The 26,846-nt window shown below is 35.6% G+C and overlaps 2 protein-coding genes across 2 annotated transcripts in view; one reads left to right on the top strand and one right to left on the bottom strand.

Annotated features, from left to right (window-relative positions):
* The window catches only part of LOC145766099 (dynein axonemal heavy chain 3-like), a 135,389-nt gene that overhangs the window by 31,138 nt on the left and 77,405 nt on the right, over positions 1-26,846 (top strand). Inside the window, exons 30-32 of the mRNA XM_082577758.1 lie at positions 704-845; positions 1,413-1,611; positions 1,972-2,200. Of these exons, the coding sequence (XP_082433884.1) occupies positions 704-845; positions 1,413-1,611; positions 1,972-2,200 (570 nt within the window). The remainder of the gene's footprint in view (positions 1-703; positions 846-1,412; positions 1,612-1,971; positions 2,201-26,846) is intronic.
* LOC145765936 (uncharacterized) lies at positions 4,545-10,483 on the bottom strand. Its single transcript, XM_082577597.1, has 7 exons — positions 10,468-10,483; positions 9,548-9,649; positions 9,358-9,438; positions 7,360-7,465; positions 6,448-6,515; positions 5,297-5,691; positions 4,545-4,817 (listed from the first exon to the last, which is right to left on the bottom strand). The coding sequence occupies exons 1-7, from the start codon at positions 10,481-10,483 to the stop codon at positions 4,545-4,547; spliced, it is 1,041 nt and encodes a 346-aa protein (XP_082433723.1).

Genomic DNA, 26,846 nt, shown 5'->3' with positions numbered 1-26,846 from the left:
TTGAACACACTGAAACTTTATGAATAAGCAAATTTTCATAGCCCATCACCCTTATTAAACTCTAGCGATAAACTTTTATCTTTTCTTTTGCGTTTTGTTTCTTCTACCATTTTCTAGACTTCTGCCATGCTTGGCGTGCTTGGCATACATTCTTTTTCTTTGTGATGGTCAGAAATAAAAACAAACCAAACTGACTGAAGAAACCTTATTTAGTGACAAATATTTACTTGAAGCTATCGAAAATACATCTATGTGCATTTTTGTTCTTTGTTTAGATTAGAAACTGACTGTTCCATTGCAGCAGTTCTTGTAAGTTTTGTAATATTGCCCACTACAAGAATGGGCATCCGAGCTCTTTCTGGCTTTTCTTTTCCTTTACGAATTTGAGTCCTCACAGCAATTGAGGCCTTCACCGGCTCAGCCCGCTATCAACCTTAGCACAATATCTGTATTGTATTGAAGATAAATTTGATAAAAACAATTACTAAAAAAAAAAAAAAATGCAGAAACAGTATTTCATTGCGATCTGCTAAATCGTTTCCCTAATGCTTGACCTGTCACACTTAGGATTTATGCTTATTCTTCAGCAAAATTACTTTTCTTTCACGCTTATAGCCTACTTTTTGTCCATAATTTTTGAAGAAATGTGCATAGCCTATAGTTTGACATACGCTATATACGAAGTTGCTATGTGATGTCACAGGCTATCAAGGAGGAATGTGGACTGAAAAGATACTTGGAAGTTTGCGTTAGTCACATTGATGACATCATACAACTTGTGCGAGGGAAACTTAGCAAGATGAATAGAGTTACCCTTGGTGCTTTGGTTACTATTGACGTACATGGTGAGATACACTTTGGTTTGTGTTGCTTTCATAAGAATATTTTTTGACAAAATCTTTTCTATTTGATTTAAATTTTTTAAACTACAGCTGTTGCATTCATCCACTGAGGTTGGATTAAAATATTACTAAAAGATTTGATCATTTCAACAAACGAAAGCATTCAAAAATGTTTAAACGTCTTTTATCAACAGTGAATCTGATGACTGGACAATTTAAATATTTGATGAAGTCTTAAAAATGACTGTAAAAGCTATTTTGTAAGTGCTATCTCCAAACAACAAAAAACGACTTTTTTTTGTCTTTTAACGAATTTCCATGATTTCCAGAGGTCCATTAGAAAATAATCCAGAAATTTCTAACAAAATGAAAAATTGATTTAGTTTTATTAAATAATAATTTTATATTAGACCTTAACTTACTTCTATGAAACAACAACGTTTTACGCAAGCAGTCCTTCCAAAGAGTATGTAAACCTTAAATTATAAACGCTTGTACTGTATGTGAATGATGTTTCATGCAACTTTTCTAAAATTTAAGCTGCTTTCGATTTAAAATCATTTTTCGAAGCTCGGGACGTAGTTGCAAGTCTTGCTGAAGAAGGAATCAGTGATGCCAGAGATTTCAACTGGATAGCACAAATGCGGTATTATTGGGAGGACAGCGTCGTAATGGTGCGCATGATGTCAACCACAGTACCTTACGACTACGAGTATCTTGGCAACACTGGAAGATTGGTGATCACTCCCCTAACAGAACGATGTTACAGGTCAGATTTTTTAAGTTTTCAGTTTAAGGTACTCATTTGGACAATTTAAAATCAAATGTTATGCCAGATTTTGACGAAAGAGTGTATTATTTAAAACCGTACTTGCAAACGTATACCAAAAAGTGATATCAAGCATTATTCTTATGTTATCTTCTATGTTATATGTTTTAACCATTTTAACTCGCTGTAGGTCTGCATGATATTTGTTAAGGTTGAACCTAAACTTCTCATAAATCTCATTATTTTTTTCCAAAAAAGCAGCAGATATCAATCTGCACTCAAAGCATTACCAAAACATAAAGAAATAAGATGACATACAGTGATCCAAAGCATTGTTGATATGATATTTAATTTGTACAGAACTTTAATGGGAGCCCTTCAGCTGAACCTTGGAGGCGCCCCTGAAGGACCTGCCGGAACTGGAAAAACTGAAACCTGCAAAGATTTGGCCAAAGCGGTCGCCAAACAATGTGTTGTGTTCAACTGTTCCGACGGCCTGGACTACAAAGCGATGGGGAAGTTTTTCAAAGGCCTGGCACAATCTGGAGCTTGGGCGTGCTTTGACGAATTCAACAGAATTGATCTTGAGGTAAGAGTAAATCAAATAGCAGATAAAAAAAAGAAGAAAATTATCCATACTCACCGACTCCCATTTGCAGTTGCATTAAAAGTTTTTATTTTTAGTTTGCATGCATTAAGTGTATATCGGCAGACGATGCGTGGTGTGCAAGCTGCACCTGCATGTATATATGCAGTCAACCATGTACTATATGCTTGCTGTACTAGAAGGTGTTCAATGATATATAGCCAGATAGAACTACACATTTCACATAACTTCGTTAATGTTGACTTGAAAGACTGGAAAACGATTTTTGCTTGTTTGTGCTTATTGAAAAGGAAATTTTGCAACAATTGCTAGTGGAACATTTTTCTTAAACTTTGATGTATTTTTATGTATAACAAAACAGTGTTAACGTGTTAACAAAACGTTGTATAACAAAACGGTACAATTGTTGGTTGAAAAAGAAAGACTTCAGATATACTGAAATATGTTGCATATTTTGTCTTGGTCTATGGCAGGGGTCACCAAACTTTTTGCTCTGAGGGCTGGATTGCTGCGAGATTAACTGCTGCGGGCCGGATGCAAATTGCGAAAAGATATACAACTATTTAGAATCTCCATTGACTTGAATTGAACACAATAACAAAGTCAGCGGTGGAATAGCAAAGTTGTGATGAAAATCGAAAGGTTGCTGGAAAAGTTATTCCCTGCTGCGATACACTACAGGGCATCGTGCTCTTGAAAAAACATTACACCTTTCCAAATTTGGTCTAGGCTGTCCCCATTTGTGGTGGCCTAGTGATAAAGGTGCAATGTGATGGTAGCTCAACAGCAACGTTAGTCCTTTAGAAAAGCTTGGTGACTTTTTCCTTAACAGTTGTAGTGCAGCTGTTATTTCCGCAGCACGTGACGGGCCGGATGAAATCTGTTCGCGAGCCGGTTCTGGTCCGGGGCCGTAGTTTGGTGACCTCTGGTCTATGGCATAGGACGTTCAATGTAATGAAAAGTTGTAGTTTACTAAGCAAAAGTAGCACAAGTAAGTAGGCTAGCAAACGCTTTCATGAAGAAAGCTATAAATTCTTAGTTATACCGTGCAAAGGCAACTTTTACGTGTTTAAGTCTACCGTAGAGCCTTAGAGGTCACCTTGTGTCGGTGAAATTTCCAACAGTATTAGTAGCCTACGTGTTTATATGATGGCGATATTTTGATTGGTTTTATTGGCGAATACTGTTTAAAATAGATGTTCTAGTTCTAGTTGTTAAATTATTTGATTACTGTACGTTCTGTACTGAAGACATAGGTTCGATACTCGTATCTGTTGACTGCCATTCTGTTCATTCAGCGATTAAACGAGTAGTCGTTTAATGCTTGCAAAGTCAAAAAAAGATTTACAGCTTGACACAAAATGCTGTTGACTACAATTTCTTGGCTAACGCACTAACAAAAAAGGGTGATACTCCCTTATTGCCCAACTAAAAGAAAAACATATCTTTTCTTAAAGTTATATAACCCGTAATTATATTGAAAGTACTACAGAGGCACTACGTCATGCTTGGTAATGCTTTTCTAAATTAGACATACAATAGTTTAATGGTAGTGACGTATTTTATAGTAAGTAGCACATTGCAGTTTCATTAAAAATCTAAAAAAAACTAAGCCGAAAGTAATTTCAAAGTTTGTTAGATAAAAGCGTCTGTATCTTCGATCAGAAGCTGTAAGTCGAGTTGTCGGAGATTAATTTAACTTTGCAACAGTTTTTGTGTGTGTACAATTTATACACATTGTAATAAACAACGTAGTACGACGTATATTAAATGAAAGAAAACAAAACTCGGCACGGTAGTTAGCATTGCTATTTGATAGTTAGTTTAGCTGAGAATTGCTAAAGATGGAGACTTTTATTGATGTGTATAACCAATTTTAATGCAAAATAAATATTATAATTATTTTCAGTTTTCAAAAAATTTGCATAACTTGAATTTATAACCTACAACCACCATAGACAATTAGACATCTTTAAACAAAATAGTTGACAATCAGAAAAGGCAACTACTTTTGACCAAACTTATGCTAAGCATAAGCAAGGAAAGGTGGTCACATGGCTAAAGGGTATTACAGTCACACAGTAACAAGTTGCTTTCAAAATTATTTGGAGGCAAACGATGATTTTCTATCCGCAAAAATTCAATAAATTGTGGCATTTGCTTATTGCTATAGGTTGAAATGTAGTTTATAGGTTTACGCATAAAATATTCTAGATGTGGTTGAAAAGGTTTACACAGACTATAATTGCAAAAGCTGACCAATTTTGCATGGTGTTGCAAGTTTTGGAAGACATCTGAGTCCTTCGAAAAGTTCTCTACCAAATCTCTAATAGTTTTGTCCACTAGCACTAGGATAATTATCCACCTCATCCTCATCAGCTTGCACTTCTGCGTACGGGCTGTCACTTTCTGCCGCCATTTTTAATTTCTTGGTTAATATTCTGGGTATTGGCATTGGTGATCGCTGATCTATGTCACCAGATGACTTGGCAGTTGAACGCTTTTCGCTTGAGATATTTGATGGTGATGCTGTTGTAGTAGATTTCTTGTTTTCATTATTTTCGTAAGGAGATTCGATCATGACGTTGCTTTTCATTACCTAAAATACAGAGTAGTATTGTTTTTGAAAACATGATCACTTCAGAAGTCTGAATCCTTTTACCGTCATTTAATCATGACAGACTTTTCAAAGATTGCATTACTTCAGCAAGCCATTATAAGGTCCATATCTTTTCACTATACCGCCGATGGTTTATATTTTCCCCTTTTTTAAATTTGCTTCTACAATGGGATAATTTATATTTGGGAAGTGAATGACCCCGGATTTGAAAACCTCTACTGAAGTTCAATGATGCTTTTTTCTTGTTAGGTGTGTGTTCCAATGCGTTATTTTAAGTATTCACATGAAGTCATGGTTAGAAAATAAATGTTTAGTCTTGCCACAAAACATACCAATGTATTTCATTAGATTAAGAAAGTCGATTCTAAAACATTTTTTAAAAACCTCAAAATGAAGATATTGATACAGTTGTATTTACGCAAATTCCGCTTGTTATTAAAAACATTCTCATCAATTACCTCATAAGGTTCATGGGATGGAGGCAAGTCCATTTTATCTTCTGGGATTGATGGATAAGCTAGAGCTCTTGAGGAGGATCTCACTTTTGATAATCCTTTATTAGAAGATAATCGAGTACTTGTGCCTCTTGTGAATTCAGTTCTTCTTGAGCTTTTTCTGCTTTTTCTTGATTTTTTGTGAACACTTATTTTTTTTGTGGTTTTATTGTGTGGATCTATTGTCGAGTACATGAGCACATTTCTCCTCCCAGTAGAGTTCGGGATGTCTCTTTCACCATTACTTTTCTTCTCCCTGGTCGGTGACATGGTAGTTGCGTACATATTACTAACCGCATGGTTGGAGTGAGAGACATCATCTTCAGGAGGAAAGTCACTTCCGGAACCAGTTGATGATTCTGCACAAAGTTGTCATGCTTCAATAAAATAAAAGCTGTTAATCTTGTCACAATTTTGACCATAACTATCAAATTTATAATTCTTGTTGGGAAGATACCTTAGGAGCCAAGCGGTGTTTGGAATGAGATTAATTTCAAACTCATCAACTGTTTAATAGTTGAAGCTTGCTAACCTTTGCAGGCAATGACAATAAAATATTTTGGAATAAAAACGTTGTTTCAATGCAAACTAAAGTAAAGGGATGTTGGAAACTATAACGTGCATTTTCATCTATCGGACGATTGAACACATATAATACAAACTGGTACCCATTACAAGAAAGCGCTTGCAATCTGTGAAAGATAGGCCACATGCAGAGGCGTTCGGTGACCTTTTGGTTGGGCGTTCACTGTTTTTGAAAGTTTCGAACACATACTTGATTTGCACAATGACTCTTCGTATCGTACTATACATCAGTTTATTTTGATATAATGTGGACAACCATTGAGCGAAATGCAGACATAGTGTTTTTTAATGCTTTCTAAAACGTAAACACCCAAGAAAAATAGTCACCATACGCCAATGGCCACATCAGACAAGTTTGTTGCAGTGCACATGCATTGGGCAGACCAACAAGAACAATACATAGCCTTAAACAATGTGAAGTTTTTTTTATTTGGCAATGCGTAAAAGTTATTTAGAGATGTTTAAAAATGGAAGATACAAGGTTGTAAGTTGCGTAAGCGAACACACAAAACCAAACTTTGTATTCTTACCCCAAGATTCGTCTTCCGAATCACTTGGCCGGGTAAGATGTGAAGCCACGCTCCCCTGTCTAGATATTCTGCAAGCAATAACCAAAAACAAGGAACAGTGAACGAAATACTTCAGACAAACAACAATATTTTTCACAAACCTTTATTTGGGATTGTGATCAACACGTAATATAGCCTTCCATCTTTTTCATAGAGAATGTTTTTTTTTCGTAAGTCTAGTAAACTGTATAAGCTTGATAGTTACAACATAGTTGACAGAATTTGAAACAAAAAAATATGCTTTGTTTCATGGTTTACTTTATCAATTGTTTAGTAAACAAATAGATACTCATCATAATGACTCTTTCCGGATATGATTAAGCATCTTACGTCTTTTAACTGGTGTTATCGTGGTAAGATTGTGTTACACAACGAAATGATAATAGCATTTGGCCTGCGAATGTATTTAATGCTATAAAACCTACTATACAGCACAGTATATCAATTGTTTGGTGTATTATAAATGGTGGGTTATGCTTTTGTAAACTTGATTTGTTGCAAAAATATGTGAAATCTTTGTTGCTTTAATACTTGGGGCTGTTAAAGCAGAAAAAATTAAGTCTTTTACATGATTTGATGACCCAAAGTAAGTGGCCTCTTAGCCCACTTAAAGTGTGGTTTGCAATAACTCTTCTTTTTGGTACGGCCAATATTAACCAGATGAAAGGAAAAATGTGTATGTCTATTCTTTGGAAGATTTTATCTCGCAATCATTAGAAATAATCCTTTAACTTTTGACCACTAACTCAAAATAAACTCTTGTTATGCTTAAGTCTAAAATTTTGCGAGACACTGATCTTCTGTTATTTAACACAAAGTGATTCTTTTGATTGCCTGCTATATAAAACCAGTCTAATAAATTACTCTACCCACTGGTCAGGCCTGAGACTTGTGTAGGCGGGATCGATCATATCATGCATTGATGTGTACCCCACACCCGGTTTCACCCCACTTTTTGACGGAGCCCAAGCACTTTCTCCTAAAAATGTCATGAAATTTCCTTAGACGAGAAACATAAAATTTTTTCGAACATGTTTCAGCTGACAACTGTTAGCCTACAATGCATAAAACTTGTTCTAAGGATGTTAGCCTACAAACAAAAACTTTAAGCTGTAGGCAAAAATAGCAAACTGTAACACAAATTCATTTTTTCTCAGACATATAAACTTTTTTTTAATTAAAAACCGTGTGTGTACAAACAGTTACTGAAGAAAGAGAGTACAAAGCAAGATGACCTTCACAGAGTGAAATTAAGTATTTTTTTTAAATGTAATGCACATTTGCACATGGAAGAAATGAAGTGGCAAGCAGCTGTTCCAGTTTGCAAATATCTTAACCGTACCACGTGTCTAGGGCAGGGGTCACCAACTGGCTGCCCGCGGGCCGCATGCGGCCCGCCACGTATTTTATGTGCGCCCGCAAACGGTATCAGCGCACAAGTATAACCAAAAATACTTTTCTTGAAGAGTTAAAGAGCATAAAGGCAAAAAAAACTTTCAGGGAAGCATAGTTTCGCTTTGCATACGATTCCACCGACCAACCAATCAGATTGTAGTTCTAGGTAGGGGTTGTTTAAAGTTATTCCAATGCGAAGTCCAGCCACACTGTCCCAGTGGTTGATTAAAACGTCTGTTTTTGAATTTCGAAAATGTCTGTGAGCATAGGGTTGCTTATTTTAAGTTTGTAAATGTCCTGTAAACACTAGTGTGCGTTTCACCGTTATTGGGTTTCCTGAGCAGTATTCCTTTATGCAAGTTTTTGTTGGCAAAATAGGTCGGTGTGCCAACTCAATTTATAATAAATTGGAAAAATATTGGTATTATGAAAATATTTAGCATAGTACTGCAAAATGTTGTTAATCAACAATTCTTGTCATGGTAATAAGCACCGCAAGTGACATTGGTCTAATAATCAAGGAAAGACGGTTTTATAGACTCTCACAAAAAGATGAAAAACCAATTCATTGCTTTTTTAGAGGGAAGACTGTTCATGAGTTACGATAGAAACGTTTTTTCGGTGATTTCCACAAGCGTTTGTTTCATGGAGCCTGGTTTCTTTCTCCCTGTTATTGGAGCCTATTTTTTGCTGATATGTTTGCATGTCACTATTGTTGCCTGTATTGCGATGTGTCAAACATTTCCATGTTTACTGAAACTGTTAATGGTAAGATATATTTTCTGAAGCGAAGTGACAACATCACTCTTGCTTGGCGATGAGTATTCTGATGAAACCGCTCGCTTCGCTATAAGTGCGCAAAACAAGCGGCCTCGTTTATTAGGCATTGTTAAAAAAGTCAAAAGTTTAAGTTTTTGGCAGCCGATTGTAGCATCGAATAGACAGCGATAGACACGTGTTTCGCCCATGAGGCTGGGCTCAATGGGCGAAACACGTTTCTATCGCTGTCTATTCGATGCTACAATCGGCTGCCAAAATAACTTAAACGTTTATTGGAGGTCTCAATGGCTAGCGTGGAAGCTACACCGTTCTGGTTAGCGAAGCGTTACTGCTGCTCGCTGTGCTAGTGAGTAATCAGCCTTGTGCTGATAGCCGGGAAGAACGCCTTTCTTCACAAAGTCAAAAGTGTTGTTAAAGGAGCTTGGCCTGGCAGTAGCGTTGATCGACTAATTTTGTTGTTGCGGTATTCTAAGATAAATAGTAACAACATGTAACGCTGGATACTGGGTACGAAATGCGTTCTTTTCTAGCATAAGAGTCAACCTACCTAAAATTTTATTAGTGCGGCCCGCCACAGCTCTCCTAAGTGCCAAAGTGGCCCGCATGCAAAAAAGGTTGGTGACCCCTGGTCTAGGGCATTGCAGTGGAAAGCTTTTTCAGTGAAAATAAAATAAAACGTACAAGTGGTGTTTTTACCTGTGGTAACGGAAGGCCGTTTTATCTTTGTAGTTGAAATTTCTTCATAGGGGTCATCAATGGGATATTGAGTATTGTTATCTAGAAGATTAGTATCACAGCAATTGAAACCTTTGCATTTCTTTCCACTTCAAAATTAATTTGGATGAACTGTTTTATAAAGCTTCAACCACAGCACAAAAAAACTCACTCTGACCGGATAACGATGAAGTTTTATTATCTTGATTTGTGTGAATGTCTTCAATTTTAGCATATTGGTCAGTTGGTTCAAAACTCAAGTTTACCTTTCCGTCTGAAATAAAATTATACACAGCGTTTCAAAATCAATTAATGTCTACGAGATAAGCTTCTACTGGCCACTTGGATCACTGCAAGCTTTTGTCTTGTTGTGGACCAGTGTTTTTTGTAAAGAATGAATCGTAAGACTAGCTGAAAGCGGAAATATGAAACACATCAGCAGGTTAACACAGCAGATTAACACAGCAGATTAACACAGCAGATTAAATCAACTATTGCTTGTATTATTGCCATCCTCCATAAGCAGTATGCACTTACACGAGTTGGATGTTATGATTACTATTACTGTATTTGGCTTTGTGCAACATCTACTGCCCCATAAGTTTGAAATAAATCACATTGTTATAATAACATAGGGATTGTAGATCATAGGCATGCGAAACTTCATCCGCTTTTGGCTTATCCGCAACAGTAGAAGGGTTACGTTTTTTTGTAATTTACAAAATATTTTACTTTTTATGGGTTACATAAGAAGAGTGAAGTTGGTTTTAAAGTAATTTAAGGTTTTAGTTGAAAGCAAGCCAGTAGTAAAGCGTAAAAAAATGTCAAATTGGCAATTGACCCTTCTAATGTTGAAGGAACAACGGAGTTGCGCGTCCCGTAATGTACCGTCCCTATAATAACAATAAAGTAAGGACACATACTTTGAATTGTGATCACATGAGTGTAAAAAACAGTTTTGCAAAATTGATGTCAATTCTTCAAAGTTGCGTGCACGAAATGAGAAAGCAGGTTTGTGTGTTCACAAGTCCACAGTGCAATGTTTTCACATATTTAAACTACCATTACTTCTATTAACGTAACCTACTTCACCTATTGATGTTTGCATTGCTTATGAAGATTTGCAATATGAGACAATGTTTGAGAGATTATATTTTACATCAGACAACTTACTGGATAGATAAGTAAGGTCAGGGTTGATTGATTTTTCGTCTTTTATTTTCTTGGTGGTTGCTTTAGCGAACGGGGTGGTTGAGTCCATTGTGCTACAATTTACCGAACACATTGATCGTAAATTTTGTGAAAAGTATTTTGGCCTGACCTCGATCAATTAATTTGAGTTATTTTATGTCTCATTTTTAGCCTACCTTGCTCTACCACTGTTTCTTCCAGAATGGGGTTCACTGGATTGCAAGCTTCCAAATGAGTTACGATTTTGAAAAGTGTCAAATTGTACATTAGATGTTGGAGACAGTTTTTTCTTTCGTTTCTTTACTAAACAAATCAATCCAAATACAACCAGTATGACCAGGACTCCACCAATAGAAGCCACCATTGGAATAAAATACGGTTCTACAAAGTAAAAACTAATGTGAGTTAAAAACTCAAGAAATTTATTACACAAAAGCCCTTGTTTTTGTCACTTTCATTATTGTATGTAATGTATCATATCCGTGGCTTTTGATAAACTATAAACAGATGTTGAAGATGCAAGTCTAGCAAGCGCTCTAATGAGCTAACAGTGCTGTTTGTTGTTTATTTTACACATTTTTTCAGTATTTTCTCATTATTACAAATTGCTTAGAAGTTTAGGTTGTTTGAATGTCACCACCAAAACAGTCATGAATTGTTGATGCGAACATTTTTGTCAAACTTTATTTAAACTATTTTTTCAAAATAATAGTTTATACATGAATGTCAAACATTTCAGAGAATATTGGTTAATAAATGGTGAAATACAGTTGTATTACCTGTCAAAAATGACGCTTTTCCGCAGCCACTAACGTCACAATCCGTAAATGTTGTGGTTGGATGGTTGCTGCATTGTAATTTGTAAGTTTCTTGTAGTTTTTTAAATTGATTTTAATGCACAAGGATTCAGTCAAGTCATTCAAGTTAAGTCAATTTATTTATTTTTGTTGGCGCCAATTATAGAGTGAATAGAACAATACGTTACCGTACGTAATATATACATAATATAACGATCAAGATAATAGCGAAAGACCATAAGCGACTATAAGTTTATAAGTTTGTTATTTCAGTTGAAAATTAATTTCATTGTGAAAGACAGCGTTCCTATCAGGTTTGTGCGAATGATTTTCTTTTGACTTGTGTTGCTTTACTTACTTTACCGGTGAATTTGAACATTCTGGAGTGGATTCGCATGATTCAGTAACAAAATCGAGATCTCCTTCTGAGCAAGTGTCACATAACCTTTCAGATATATCAAGTTTGATTCAATGGAAGAACATACATCTACTTCTTAATAATATTCACCAAGCTTTCTACAATTTTAAACATTTTTCATCTTGCTTTGTTTTAAATAAGCGTTTTTAAAAATGTTTTGGATAGATCGTCAAAGCACGTCATGTGTCTTAGAAATACACTTAATAAAACATTGAAAAATGAACATAGAAATTGATATTCTTATCTCCCGTCCGCTTAATTCAAATTTTCAATTACATGCGATAAGTTTGGAGAAGTAGAACCAGGACTATTTTGAAACATAAATTTTTTCATCTTAACAAGTTTTTCTTCAAGTCGTCTTATTGTAAATCTTCGCTACAACTTGATAAAAAAATTTACAGTCCGATTTTTGTCAAGCGAATGAAAAGATTTCTCTTTCTTACCTTTCTCGACTTCTTACTCCACTGCAATTTCGGCAACTTGTCCATAGAGTCCATTGCCCAAACAAATCGTCACACAGCACCGTATTACATTCAGTCATTCTGCTTCTTGTGGTTAGACCGTTACTTCCTTGGCAAAAAATGATTAAAAATGTTCACAACTCATTTTAAACATACAGATATGTTTTTAAATAACTGGTGAACAGGCTCTGTATATTCAGTGCGAACCAGAAAATCTATGTAAGAACCTGGTCTCACTTTATCAGTTTATCAAAACTTTAAATTGACCCAAAACACAAATTGTTTGAATTGAATAATAATGGAATAGAAGAATTGTCCAGTATAAATATTTAGAAACTCTACTAAAGTTAGGCCCAAACCTGGCCTGATTAATTATTTTTTAAATTCAAACTCAAACAATGTCGATGAATTCTGTTCGGACTTTCAATTTTAATACAGTAGATTGGCTACTCTAAGGCAGTAAACATATACTCTTGAGTTAATCTTTGTCTGGCCTTCACCAAGACCATGAAGTGGTTTGAACGTTGCAACTTAAAAAAATTTGTAACTACATTGGTCTTCGAGTCAGCAATTTTTTATGATAAACCTCAACCAAAAAAAAGAAAAAAATTGCCTTAAACCGGCTCGGTGGCTTAGTGGCTAATGCACCCGCCTCTGAATCGGTAGACATGGGTTCGAAACCTTGTCGGGTCACATCAAAGACTTTTTAAATTGGTACTGAATCTAATTCCTGCTTGGTACTGAGCAATGGAATGGATTCGGGTAATAATGTACTCAGATGCGCCTCTATACGACTGCATTAACACTGTCTGCTTTGTAAAGAAGTGCCCTGAGGAGCAACGCATTCTGCAATACAGCGCTATATAAAACAAGCATTATTATTATTTGAATAAGAGTCTTTGTTTATATGCTCGCATCAAACTACATATACATCACTTTCTGTAATTCTGCACACAGCATGGTTTCGATGAGCCTACTAAAAAAAGTTACTTTTCTCAATGTTATCAGAATAACTTTATAACGGTGCCGACTTTGAAAGTATCTATTATGTTTACCACTGCAAATTGTAGCTTCTGTTGTGGTTTGATTGTAAGTGCAGGTTGACATAAAAGCTTGTAATCCACCATCGCAACTTTTTGAACATTGGCCAACCGCAGCCCAGTTGCCCCATGACGCAATGCAAGGGTTGGTGTTACATTGAACAACTTCGGACGATACTGCGTTTATATCACCATCAGTTCCATTGCAATTGTAAGATGGATCACCTGTTATAAACTGAACATTTAGTTTTTGCTGATAAAAGGAAGAGAAACAAGTTGCACTGCTAAACATGAAAATAATACAATGTATCGAAAAATGTATTTACAATGTGTTTGTAGTGTGGTATTTTCATTGACGTTTTGTCAATAGGTAATGGACCAACATTTTAAATCGTATAGCAAAAAACATAAATTAAAAAGCTTAGTTGTAATGGACAGCTATAAATAACAAACTGTTTTTTTTAAAACTTAAAAAAAAAACACAGTAGGGGCTGAATATAAGTTTTAGAGACACATTTTGGAACTGTGTGTGTGTGATGCAGTATTTTATTAGCTAGAAACCTCACCTAGAGCATTTCTGCAAGCAGTTGTCCAAATTAGAGTTCCCCCTCCACAAAAAGAGGTACATTCGGTTTGTGCTTTTGTTCGAGACCAAGAATCCACGCAAGAATTTTCATCATAGCATCGAAACGAACTCCGCAGTCTACAAGCGCTGTTTGTTGCACATGTGGCTTGAATCACCATATTCGCGTCATAGCAATTTCCCCGACAGGTTTGTGCAGTCTAAACATTGCAAGTGGACAGACTGAAAACGCTTACTTAAGTGCAAGAGTATTTGAGTGTTGCCAATGTTTTTTTCTATCTTGATTTTCAGTTTTTTAATGATTCATTTTTGTCATGGACACCACTATAGGAACAACGTATGATAACAACAACTAGCTACAACATGTAGGGCCTAGGCCAATAAGCTAATGCGTCAATCAGCAATGTAATAAAATCGTTTCAAATATATCCGCTTAAAGTAATTTTTGCTTCAGTGCCGTGGGTAAGAATAACACAATTAAGTACAAAAAGAGTCCGCTAATTAGTTGAGAATCATTAATTTACTTTAAAAGCAGTATTTTATTTAAATAAGAGTACTGATGATTGTTTTATTTAGTTGTCAAACCTGATTGTTTTATTTACTGATTTTATTCGTTTGGTCGCATCCTTATTCCTTATAGTTATACATGGATTCTAGTAAAATCTGCAATTCCTCTAACATTGAGAAGCCAGAGTGGAGGTTTGAGAGACATCAAAAGTACATTGTTACTCTTACTTTCTAAGATATTTTTCTTTTACAAATTGAATGGTGTTCAGCGTAAATACAAAAAGCACATAAAAAGTTAAGATGGTTCCATACTCTGTTGCTGAGCTTTGGGGAATGAAAGATACGGTTCTCATCACACTAGACTAGACATTCTGTACTAACAAGAGTAGGTTGTCCAGTTCTCTTCTCTCGACCGCCTTTTGGAAACTATTCCCACCCAATTTATTACACCCTGGATAGATTGAGCGGTGTTTATCATGAACAAACTTAAACTGGGAGGAAAACCAGGTTTGCATTATTAAAAAGCCAACGTCTTATCTGCTGAGCCATCCTTCAGTAATATTTCATAAATTTCTTGTAAATACTGCTATAAAAGTCAACTTACCCTTGTTGATACCCAGGCGTCGTTTGTGATACACTCAATGTCACAACCCGTTTGTGTAATTTGTTCGAATATCCCAGAGGATATGGAAGCGCACTGCACTCCTTCAGTGAGGGTATCACCGATTGTGCATAGGAGCACCCTTCTTTGGAAGCAGCCCGGTATAGATCCGCATGTTGCCCATGAACTCCATTGACCAATAACGATTTTGAAGAACATCGTAAAGAGAAAACTTGTTCTTATACAAAGTTTTCTCATGACCAAAATTGATGTTTTTCAACCCTATTTCATCTATCCACAACTTAGCAAGTCGGTTACAATGAACTTTCCATGGCTCTTAAGGCACACTCACACCAACCAATTACGGAACTTTGTGTAGTTGTATGTCTCCCAATGGACACAGCAAAACTTTCTATTTACGTCCTGGTTTAGAGAAACTAATAAAAATGGTTAGCAAGTGTGTAGGGTTTTCCTGACTTGGTTTTCCTGACTTTTCCTCGTCTTTAATACTTATTATTTTATATATTTTTATGCAATATTGCTTACGATCAATTTACTAAGTTTATTTTTGTCCGGTAAACGATGATCATTTGATCAACTTCCCATGGGCACTGCTCATGTAACCTTCTTTTTAACTGGCTGCAGATCTAATGCATCAACATATACAGCTTCAATACATTTTTAGTGTTATCTTTTTTATTATTGCATTTTAGATTAAACGCAATAGCTTTAATGAAAACTATTAACGCTTAAGAAGTGTCTTTATCAATTTAAACGTGTTTTCGTTAACAATTCCAAAATTTGCGCTCGGTATTTTCTGTCTGTGGCTTGTTACCTCTTTTATGGAGTAACAATTTTCCCTCTTCTTTATATATATCTGCTAAATGCAACTTAAATGACATCTCCTCTCTAGTTCTTCTTAGAATCAAGGCATTCAGACAGATAATTGTTGTTTATTTTATATATTTTCCATAAATCGATGTGTAAGCTTATTATATTACACCAGTTTAATGTACGATTGCTTGTGCTAGCCTATTTGCCAGAGATATTACCACAATGTAGTGTACGTATAGCAGTGTGTTCTGTAAGAAGTTCCGCTCCTTGCCAGCTGCCTTGGATGAATCATTTCTAATAATTTCAGTGTATCATCAGCAACACATAAACAAAGGATTTTATAATTTATCTTTGGGAATATTTTACATGCTTTGTGTAAAAATGTTATGAATATTTTAAATCCAAGTTCAAGAATATTTACTTAACTAATTCATCGTCATGCGTGAACGTTGCAATATTTTCTCTTAGCACTAACTGTTGCGACTTGACTTCAACAAAAAAGTTAATTCAATGAAAAATCTTCGTTAAACTAGCAAATCAAAACATCTATTCAGTGTAGCAGTAACACTTAGTGAACACGATTATTAACAATTTTTATGAAGTATCGAAACAGCAACTTACAGTTTTGACCTAGTGGCAGGGACAAGCTGAAAGCAAGGACAAGCTGAAAGCAAGGACTATGCGGCTAGAGGGGTAAATATCTTATTGATAAACAAAGTTTTAAAACTTCCCGCCACAGGTATATTATACATACTGCCTCGTTACCAACGTCTTATAGCCTATCCCTATAGTCTTTGGACCTATTGTTGAAACCTTCTGGTTTATAGCATTTTCTTTCTTTGCTGTGTTGGTTTGAGAGCACTTTACCGACGCAGAGCATTTGCTTACAAAGCTAATGCATGTTTTTTGAGTGATGGTGTAGACCAGGGGTGACGAACCTTTTTGCGGTTGCGGGCCACTTTGTCAATTACACATGAGATATTGGGCCACACAACTTTTTAATCGTAACCTACTATGAAATCTTTTAGAAGCGACTCAAGATATTACTCATGAAAAGTAACAAACGACAGATGAAAGTAATAAAACTCGAAATTATCTTACGCAGAATCGAAACATACAACAGTAAAAAATAAAAACAAATCAACTTGAGCAAAAAGGATAGAGCAACAGTACTTGCACTGATAATGACGACAGTTCAATTTTCGAAGCGTTTGTTTTCATATGAGTATGATTTCTTCTTTTTTTCGCTCTATCCTTTGTGCTCAATTTGACTAAATGTTTCCACCATTATGCTCCGAAACAACAAATAAGTTTAAAATGAAATTTCTTTTTCCAACAACAAACAAAAGCCCATGCGAATCATACAGCTGAAGCTATCTAATGCAGCATTGAAGCATAAAATATGAAAAAATAACATTGAAGCATTGAACTTTTTTGCTTAGTGGGATTTTTGGAAAGTTTTTTGCTTGACTAAGCGTTCAATATTAGGTCGAACAGACGATGTGGCAACTCTCAACTGCATACTAAGATTTTCATCTGCCAGCCTCGACCTGTAACGACTTTTTGTCGTAATCGACCAAAAATACAAGTTGAATTTGGTGAATAGTGTTTTCGCAACTTTACCTTATAGCTTTCATATTTTCTAACTTCAAACCCTGAATGTTAGTGTTTAAGGCAAGAAAATAGCAAAGGAAAGGTGTACCAGTGAAGGCATAAAACAGCTTTGAGATGTCTTTTGTCTGTAATGCATGAGCGATTGTCAAATTGTTTTGCGGGCCGCACAAGATTCTTTGACGGGCCGCAGGTTTTTCACCACTGGTGTAGACACTGATGCCTCTGTTCCGATTTCCCAATGTTACTGAAAAAGATAAGTTATGTTTCCTTTGTATTGGCAAAGTTCGGGTTTTAGTTAAATTGGTGCGTGAGTTTTCTTAAATGTGGGTTACACTGTAACCACTCAAAGGTGCACATTCTACTGCTACTTCTTGGGTAGCAAGCTCAACTCTTTACAGATGAAATAATCATAACGCTGATTTTCCTTCTGCTAGCAAGTCTGAGCTTTGAGCTCTTGAAGAGGTCTGAGAAATTTCGCCCATTGGTGGCAACCTAAAAATAAATTGTAAAGGTTTTTGTGTGCAAAAGGATAGTTGGTAATTGATAATATCAGTAAAGAGGTGGGGTTATCGAATGCCATTCTGATGTACTTTTATTGCAGTACTTTCACTTTTCTGCTTTTTTTACCTAAACAAAAAAAAATTCAGCTTAACCAAAGTTTCTGTTTTCAAGGTTTTCATTTGTATATGGCGATAGTCACACCACACACATTCGCTCACTTCCTTTAATCTTTAGCTTTCCCAACATTAGTTGAGATAAGACAAAAATTGATGATATATGTTGGTCTTTCATGCAATCAGGTTTGAACAACAGATTCAAAACAAATAATTTTTGTAAAAATTCGAAAACTATCTTGTTTTGCAAATAAGCTATGTGTAAGCCTTGAAACTTCTACAGTATTGCATTGTTTGTGTTAAAATACAGTAAAAAAATGTGGAAGCTTGTTTGAAAATACTTGAAGAGGCTACCTTTGATTAGGATGAGTTTGTGGGTCAAAAGTCGTATGCGACATCACATCTTCGCGTTCCACATGATCAGATATTGTTGCATATTGAACCTTTTCAGTGTCGTTTTGTCTACCAATAAGGAAAGTTTTTAAGAGCATATTAAAAGCTGCGCCTGGGCATCAGCATAAACGAAGCACAAGCTGTAATGTATGAAGTATACCAAGTGCACTAAACTGGGGCTAAACTTACACATCGAGTGTAAATGTCATCCCTCAAAAAGATAAATTTACTAATTCAAGATTAAACTAACAATAACTAACTAACAATAATTTTCTAAAATTCGTTCTAAAAGTATTTGGCGAAGATGAACTTATTATTTTAGCAATGCTACTGAGAATGAAAATATTGAAACCCCAAAAAGATAAATTTACTAATTCAAGATTAAACTAACAATAACTAACTAACAATAATTTTCTAAAATTCGTTCTAAAAGTATTTGGCGAAGATGAATTTATTATTTTAGCAATATTTTAGAATGAAAATATTGAAACCCCAATGTTGGTATTGCTTCTTATACGTCATTATATCTTTGTAAGAACTTACAAATGTCTCAACCATTCACAAATTTTGATATTATTTGAATACAGTTTGGTTACAAACCCAAAAGTTTATGTCACTTTTTTCTATTTATAAACACATTTCAAGCAGAAATGCCCCTGTTTCAATAAATTACTCCAATAATCTTTAAATCCACTTCTTTTACGTTGACCAAAGTCCAAACTTATGCCAGCCGTAGATTTGACAAATTGAACTCCATTTATAACAAACATCTTATTGCTGGTTTTCATAATCGATACTTTTTAAATCTAAACAGCTGCGGTGGATGATATAAAAACATCACCTTTGGATTCCATCAAATATAGTTACTATTCTCTACACCTCTACAGTACGTTTCACCCTAAAAGGGGAATCATCATAAGGTATTTATTCAAATAGAATCCAAAAATAGAAGAAACGATTGTATTTAATAAGCACCTTCTGATGATCCCCTTTTATGGTGAAACAGGCTATAGGGTTGTAGAGAATAGAAACTATATTTGATGTAATTCGCTCTGCTTGACTTTTTGTTTGGCATTGAGCACTTTTTGCAGTTTTAATAGCATTTATTGTTCACCTTTGGATTCCATTCATGTCGTAGGCTGTCATTTCGTATCCGGAGCTGGTAGAAGGGATTCCATTGTCTGCTGCATCACGTGCAAAAACGTAATTGACGTCGCGCGCGCTTTCGTATCCCACATCTTGTTATTTGCAATAAAAAGAATTAACGAAAGCTCAATCACGCAAACGAGTACTTGATGATTATATATCAACACATTGTTTTAATATGCAATCCATCAAAAACTTTTCCTACCTAATGACTGGGGGAGAAAAACAGCATCAGTTGCTTGCGAATTGGCAGATGACAATCTCTTGTTGGACGTAGATCTAAAAAAACAGAAAAGTAGGAGTTATCAAAAACACTTGTATCTTTCAATCTTAAATAATGCTAAACTCGATTTTCATCTGAGTGACATATCCAACTTCTGTAGGCCATATTAGTTCATTCCGCAACAGTTTAATCAGAAAAAATTACAGTTTCAATTAGTTAAACTGATTTGACAATTATTGTAATGCCACAATACAAATTATTTTAGTTCATACTTGGGTGTCCTTTTGTTGCACAAAACGAGCGGTTTTATTTTCTTCTTGAAACACAATACAACTCCAACACCACAGATTATAACAGCCACTCCAACTGCAAAAATGTACAAAGAAATAGATATCATCGTATTTCATGCTAATGCTTTTTATTTCAGTGATGGCAAGATCACTGTATTAAATTGTGTCATGTCGTATTAAATATTCCACTGTGGTTACTTTATGGCATTTTACAAGGAATTTGGATAATATTGAAAAGTTGCAACGTTTTCAAGTATCAGTCTGTAGCATTCGATGTCATCGGCTAAGATGTCAATACCGTTAGCCTATATATGAAAATTTTACGGTTTGTAACCAATTACGATTTAGATATGATGTTAAACTTGAATTAGTTTCATCACTACAAGCTACGGTTCAAAGTTACCCCATCAAGAATAAAGTGCCATTTCAATTTCAAGCGACATCAAACCTACAATTTAAAGAGTGCCACAACATTATCATGCAACTAAAATAAAAATACTATGGTGGAAGAAAGTAGAAACTTCTAGGACAGATAAGCAAAAGTTAACGCAAAGTTGTTTTTAATAATGTAGCCCAATAATAATAATAATGCTTGGATTTATATAGTGCTGTATCCATCGCAGAATGGGTTGCTCCTCAGCGCTTTGCAAAGCATACAGTGTCAATGCAGCTGTATAGAGGCGCAACTGAGTAGCCTACGTACGGAGTATAGTACATACGTTGATACAACTGAGTACAGTAGGTCTAAATTAACAAATAAATATAGGTGATATTTTTGGCACATGTTATAGGAAATTTTCGCATTATTGACATTTTAAAATCTTTTAGTTGATTGAATTCAGTTGATTGCAAATGCGGTAACATTTCAAAAGTGAATTGAGCATTATCATGTTTTTGTGCAAAAGTAGTGAATGCATGCAAAAATATACATTTGAAAATATTTCATTTTATTGTCCAAAGTCTTAATTGATAGGTTGACATGCTGAAAGAAGTTATTAGTTGGTGGTGTATTAAAACAGTACTAAGTTAATTTGTGTAGTTGTGTGATAAAAAAAAACTTAAAAATTTCGTACCAGAAATTCCAATTTTGAATCCGAAAGATTGTGTGACAAGAAGATAGTTTGAGCTGGTGCATGGCACACTTCTCACATACTGATGATTCGGGCATGAGTTGTTTGTACGTTGAATGTTCCAAACACTCATACACTCTCTTCGAAATACATCTACAAATATATAACGAATGCCGACTAAATAAAAACCAACTACCACTGATACTCAATGTCTACTAGTGACTTTTTTTAAAGAAAGGGCTATTAAATCTTCCCAATTTTCCCAAATTGGGCGCAATGTTCCATCTGGCAACGCTGGGTAACAATATCGAATAGCTGTTCTGGCTTTTCTAGGATTTTATCATGTAGCGTTTTTTAACCAATGGTGTCAAACGTAACCCAGACAGAAAATCAAGCGTTTTATATATTAATTTAACGTCTGCAGACATTAAATCAACGTGAAAAACAGTTGATTTGTCGTCTGGGAACTTTTCGCATTTTTTTTTGTAGAAACAAAATAATCAGTTATTCTCTGAAGAGCTCTTTACCATAACTGTCTGCAAGATAAGCAATTTTTACTACTAACACATAAGATCTTATGTTGTAATTTCTTACTTTGTGGTGATGTCGAACAGTTTGAAGTTGCATGCCACGGTCCCCAATTATCGCAAGGAACGTTTTCTGTGCATCTACGTAAAAGCAAGCAAATGTTTGTGACGTACAATAACAAATGTTTCTGACGTAATAAAGCAAATGTTTGTGACGTATCATAGTCAGGGAGTCGAACCGTTTGATTTTTCCGGTTCGGGTCCGGTTCTGGTTCAAAGATTGTTTCAAAATTTGGTTCAGTTCCGGTTTGGGTTCGAAGAAACTTAAGAGTTCCGGTTTAGCTCCGGTTCAACAACAATGATTTGTGGTTCGGGTACGGTTCGGTTTCGACAAAAATAGTCTCAACACCGGTTTTATAAGTTCCGGTTCGGGTCCGATAAAATTAGGCTTATATTGTCTATGATGTCACAGAACAGAAGTTGCTTACCTCAAAAAATTCCTCTCCAAAGCATCGATGATAGTGGATCGTGTGTTACGGAATAGGCTATAATTCATCCGTACAATGTGGCCTCCAAGATAACAACATGCTACGTACAACTTCACTTACCACAATGCGAACAATGACGTAATGCTGGAGTGAACCGCTTTTTTCAACCGGTTCGGGTTCGGTTAGTGTTTAAGCTAACTCAAATTTTCGGTTCAGTTCCGGTTAAGGTTTAGACAAAATCGCACCAAAACCGGTTTACAAAAATCCGGTTCGGGTTCGGTTCGACTCCCTGATCATAGTTATTTATGCTGGTTGTGCAAAAATTGCTTAAAACAACTTGATCAGTCGAGACCAACAATGTAATATAGTTTCGGGAGAGAGTTTGCTTTCTTGTACCAAAGACAGGCAAGACACGACAATACAACAGGGTTGAGAATTATAACAATATATTTTACATATTTGCAAATAGCTTTTAACAGTCGAACGTTTTCGGCTTAACTTAAGTTCTCATCAAGCTAAGCCGAAAACGTTCGACTGTTAAAAGCTATTTGCAAATATGTAAAATATATTGTTATAATTCTCAACCCTGTTGTATTGTTGTGTCTTGCCTGTCTTTGGTACAAGAAAGCAATAGTTTTCAGCATTGTCAGGTTATTAGAGTTAAGCTATCTTCATTTAAGACTACTAAATTTTGCTTACTTAAAGCATTAGGTGCGAATTGTAGGCGCTTTCATCAAATTAAAAAAAAATATTCGCGGTTTTGGGTAAGCCTCTTAAGTTAAAATAGTAGTTTCATCGAATGACCGCAATAACGAGGGAATAGTTTAAACCTCACCCATTACACGTTATATTGGATGAGCATTCCACGATCTCCCGATCTGGGCATTCGCAGTCGGTTTCACCATTATCCAAACATTTTCTGTAAACAAAGAAAGTAATCCAAACTATACTTCCAATATAGCCTATGTATGAGTATATCACTTTTGATCCCATAACAGAATGGCAAGTGGGTTTGTTTGGTTTAATTAAATTTTTGAACTCTCACGGTTCTAGTGGCTATCGTTTTATGAGCCATCATATCAATGAAGTCCCGACTTATGCTGAAAATTGAATGACTTAATTCTCATCATTATATGTGTGTACATTTAAGGGCAAAATATTAAAATTCAACAACTTAGCCTGTCCTTGTCAAGCTTGAGTGCGTCTGAGAGTTAGCAGTATTTGGTAATGACTTACAAGTAGGCTGCATCTTTTCATTGAATATTTATACCATAGAAAATCTAAGAATAGCCTATAGGGTAATTCTTTTCTTGCATCATAGTACTTTCTCAGCTTGTCATAGTTTTTGCCACGACCTACAATCCAGCATAGTTTTGTCAATTTACCAATGCAGTATTTGACATGCGTAAAGTATTGTTTATACATAATGCCAATGCAGTATTGTTTATACATAATGTCAATGCAGTATTGTTTATACATAATGTCAATGCAGTATTGTTGTACATAATGTCAATGCAAACCTTTTTATTCTTGTTCTGCTTCCAGAATGTCCATTGCACGTGCTGTTACACTGGGACCATTGTAGCCACATATTGTCTAATCCATCTCTGTCAGGCATATCAGACTCTTCACATGGTCCATCATTGCACTTTTCAATTAGGACTAAATTTTCAGTGTCTGTTAAAAAAAGGCAATTTTTATTGCTATGAAGCTCTTTAATGATTGCATTCTACTTGCCTATCAATGCAGCCTACGCGATTTTCTCTTGTGCTGGAAAGGAGTACTGGAAAGACACTTATCTGGAGTCCACAGGCCACATTTTTTTATGCAAATGAAAAATCTTGACTTAAAATATAAACAAAAGAGGTACCAGATTCTACATTTTGTATTGACTAGCCCTTCCACTCCATTCTATTACCCTGCCAGTTTTACAGTATAGTATTTCAGACAATCGATTGTCTTTTTGAAAAAACACAAATCTAACCTGCAAGGCACAATCGGCTGGCATTCCCTTTGTACATGCAGGTCGAGCTCCGAGTTCTTAATCCTTCCCCACATGATGCTGAACAATCAGACACTGACCACGCGCTCCATGAAGGGCATGCTTGGTCGTTGCATGTTTGAGTTGTTGTGTGAATTGTGGTTTCGTTCATACCTGACCCTCTGCAGTTATAGGAGGATTTTCTTTCGTCTTCGTCTACCAAAAAATGTTCCATTTTTTTTAAAATTTTATAACGAGACGAAAATAAAATTTAACATATGAAATTTTTGCTACCGTTAGAAATTATATGAAAACTAGTTACTGTAGAAATTTGAACGAAAGAAACTATCTATCAAAGGTCATTTTTACTGCAGGCTGCTGTTAAGCTCTGACTATATTTTTCTTGTAGAGCTCAATAGAATCCTATACATCTTTGAAGTTCCAGATGTTATCCAAATTTTTATCAAACCTCACCGGCTTAGTCTTCTTTGTCGCGTGTCATACGGCCGCAGCTCAGAGCATCACGCAAGCTCTTGTTGTCTATTGTGGAACTCGGTTAAATGTTGTGTAGAGCACCTTGCTTTTAGGACAGGACATTCGAGTAGATGTTGCATCGTTTGCTCCTGTCCGTATTTGCAACTTGTGCTTTCAATAGAATGCCCCCAGTGTTACATCAATGTTTTACACCTGTCAATGCCAGTTCTTGGGCGGTTGAGGTATCGCCAATACCTCCACGGTTTGGTAATTCACCAGTTGCTGTCCTACTGCTTCTGATAAAACTTGGTTCGACTCCAAGTTGGGTCACACGAAACACTTAAATGATAATAAGCTACCAATTGTGTTTTTGTTCCACAAACATTAACGAATAAGTTGGAATGACAATGTGGTAGGCCTAACCTTGCAATTGCAAATTTGAAATTGTGAAATTGAAAATCACTAAATGACTTTGAATTGCTGTGCAGCGGCAGTAGGCTAAATAAATGTTAGCATTAGGCCTAATGTTATTGTTATTTTGGTTTAAGAACAAATTTCCACTTTTTTTTGCTAAGAACCTGTTATAAAAAATGTTATATTGAGTGGACTGTCTACCTGTCTGTATATAGCAGCGTCTTCGTTTAACTTGCATGCCGCCACCACATGTTTGTGAGCATTGTGTTGGTCCTTCGAGCTCTAACCAACTACCAAAACAAGTTTCTGGGTTATAACATCGATAGAAATACGTTTTAACACATCTTGCATTGCACTGGATTATCTCTATCTTGAAAGCATCGTAGCAATCTCCCACTCCACAACTGACGTCACGAACAGGTATCTAAACATAATACGGACCATCTTTGTCTATTGAAATGTACCAGTGCAGCCAGAGCTGTTTAGAGGGTAATTTGTGATCTTTATCTGCCATAAGCCTCCAAAATATATGAATCCTTTAAAGTTTAAACAAATTTAAAATGTTACTTTAAAATACAATACGTGTAAGGGTCATCGAGAAAAGAGCTAGCTCTCTCCCAAATATCAAGATATTACCTTGTCTAAACAAATACATTAGGTGCAAACGTACAAAATTAGAAGAATAGGCTATGTTTTCTTGATTTTTTTCGCTTCCATAATGTGGTTTTCGGTACGTATCAAAAAATACTGCAGAACCACCCCTTTGCGTCACTGAGTATTGCAATTACAAGTTTGGTGACCATGTAGTTTGGCGGTTGTAGTTTTCTGCTGTGGTGGATTACACAAAATGGAAACTAGAAAGCGATCGTTAACATCTTGATCAGTCTTTTTACAAACGTCTTTTCAACGAATTATTTATTGCTTTATCTAACAAAATTAAGAAAGAAAAAAACAACGACCAACCCTCTTAGCCTAATTTCAACTTTGGCGGAATATCTCCTTTTATTTCCAAGTCTATGCATAACATTTTTTTTGTACTTACTTGATTTTCACATGAAGACGGACATGGAAATCCCAGTGTTGTTTCTAAAAAACCTTCTCCTTGCCCAACGCACAACAATGATGAGTTAATGGAAGGTTCGAACCCCGAGCAAGTTTTATAGCGTTGTCTTGTGCAGCCCCTGATATCAACGAGAGAGCAGTCTGACCAATTACTCCATCCAAATGACTCGCTTTTGCCAACGTTGATAAAAATTGTGCTTACAAGTGTGATGTTGAAGCACACGTCAACAATTGACAACTTTTTTAAAAACAATTGCATTCTTTTGCTGCTACCACTCTCTGTTTCGTATAATTACTGACAGATGACACAAGCAAAAGGCGCCGTTATCAGTTAAATGTCACAAAAATATAAAGTTTGTTGTGCAGTTTTTAATCAATGAATGAGCTGCCAATTTTGCAACGCAAAGTGATTTCAAGCTCACATCATTTGAACGAGTAATTTTTTCAAACTTTGATTTGATTTAATTTTGAATGTCCAATGTATTAAAATATTAGCTTGCAAAAATTAATTCTTTGTTTTTTTAACCTTTTCTTTGCAGCGTGCAACTGACTAATGAAACCACCTATACACTTTAGTAGCACCTCTTTCTCGAATTCATCAACTCTGGTAATATCGCTTAATTTCTGACTTCGTTCTAAGATAAAGTTGGTACGAAATGCACAAGAAACGCCATTACATATCCATTTAATCGAAGTCTTACTTTATACGCTCTGTTACGTCACCAAAGGAAGTTGCAAGCTTC

The sequence above is a fragment of the Aplidium turbinatum genome, chromosome 3 (genome assembly GCF_918807975.1).
Source record: "Aplidium turbinatum chromosome 3, kaAplTurb1.1, whole genome shotgun sequence".
In the NCBI taxonomy this organism is placed as follows: Eukaryota; Metazoa; Chordata; class Ascidiacea; order Aplousobranchia; family Polyclinidae; genus Aplidium; species Aplidium turbinatum.
The sequence above is the reverse complement of the archived record's forward strand: the minus strand, read 5'-3'. Positions and strand labels throughout refer to the sequence as shown.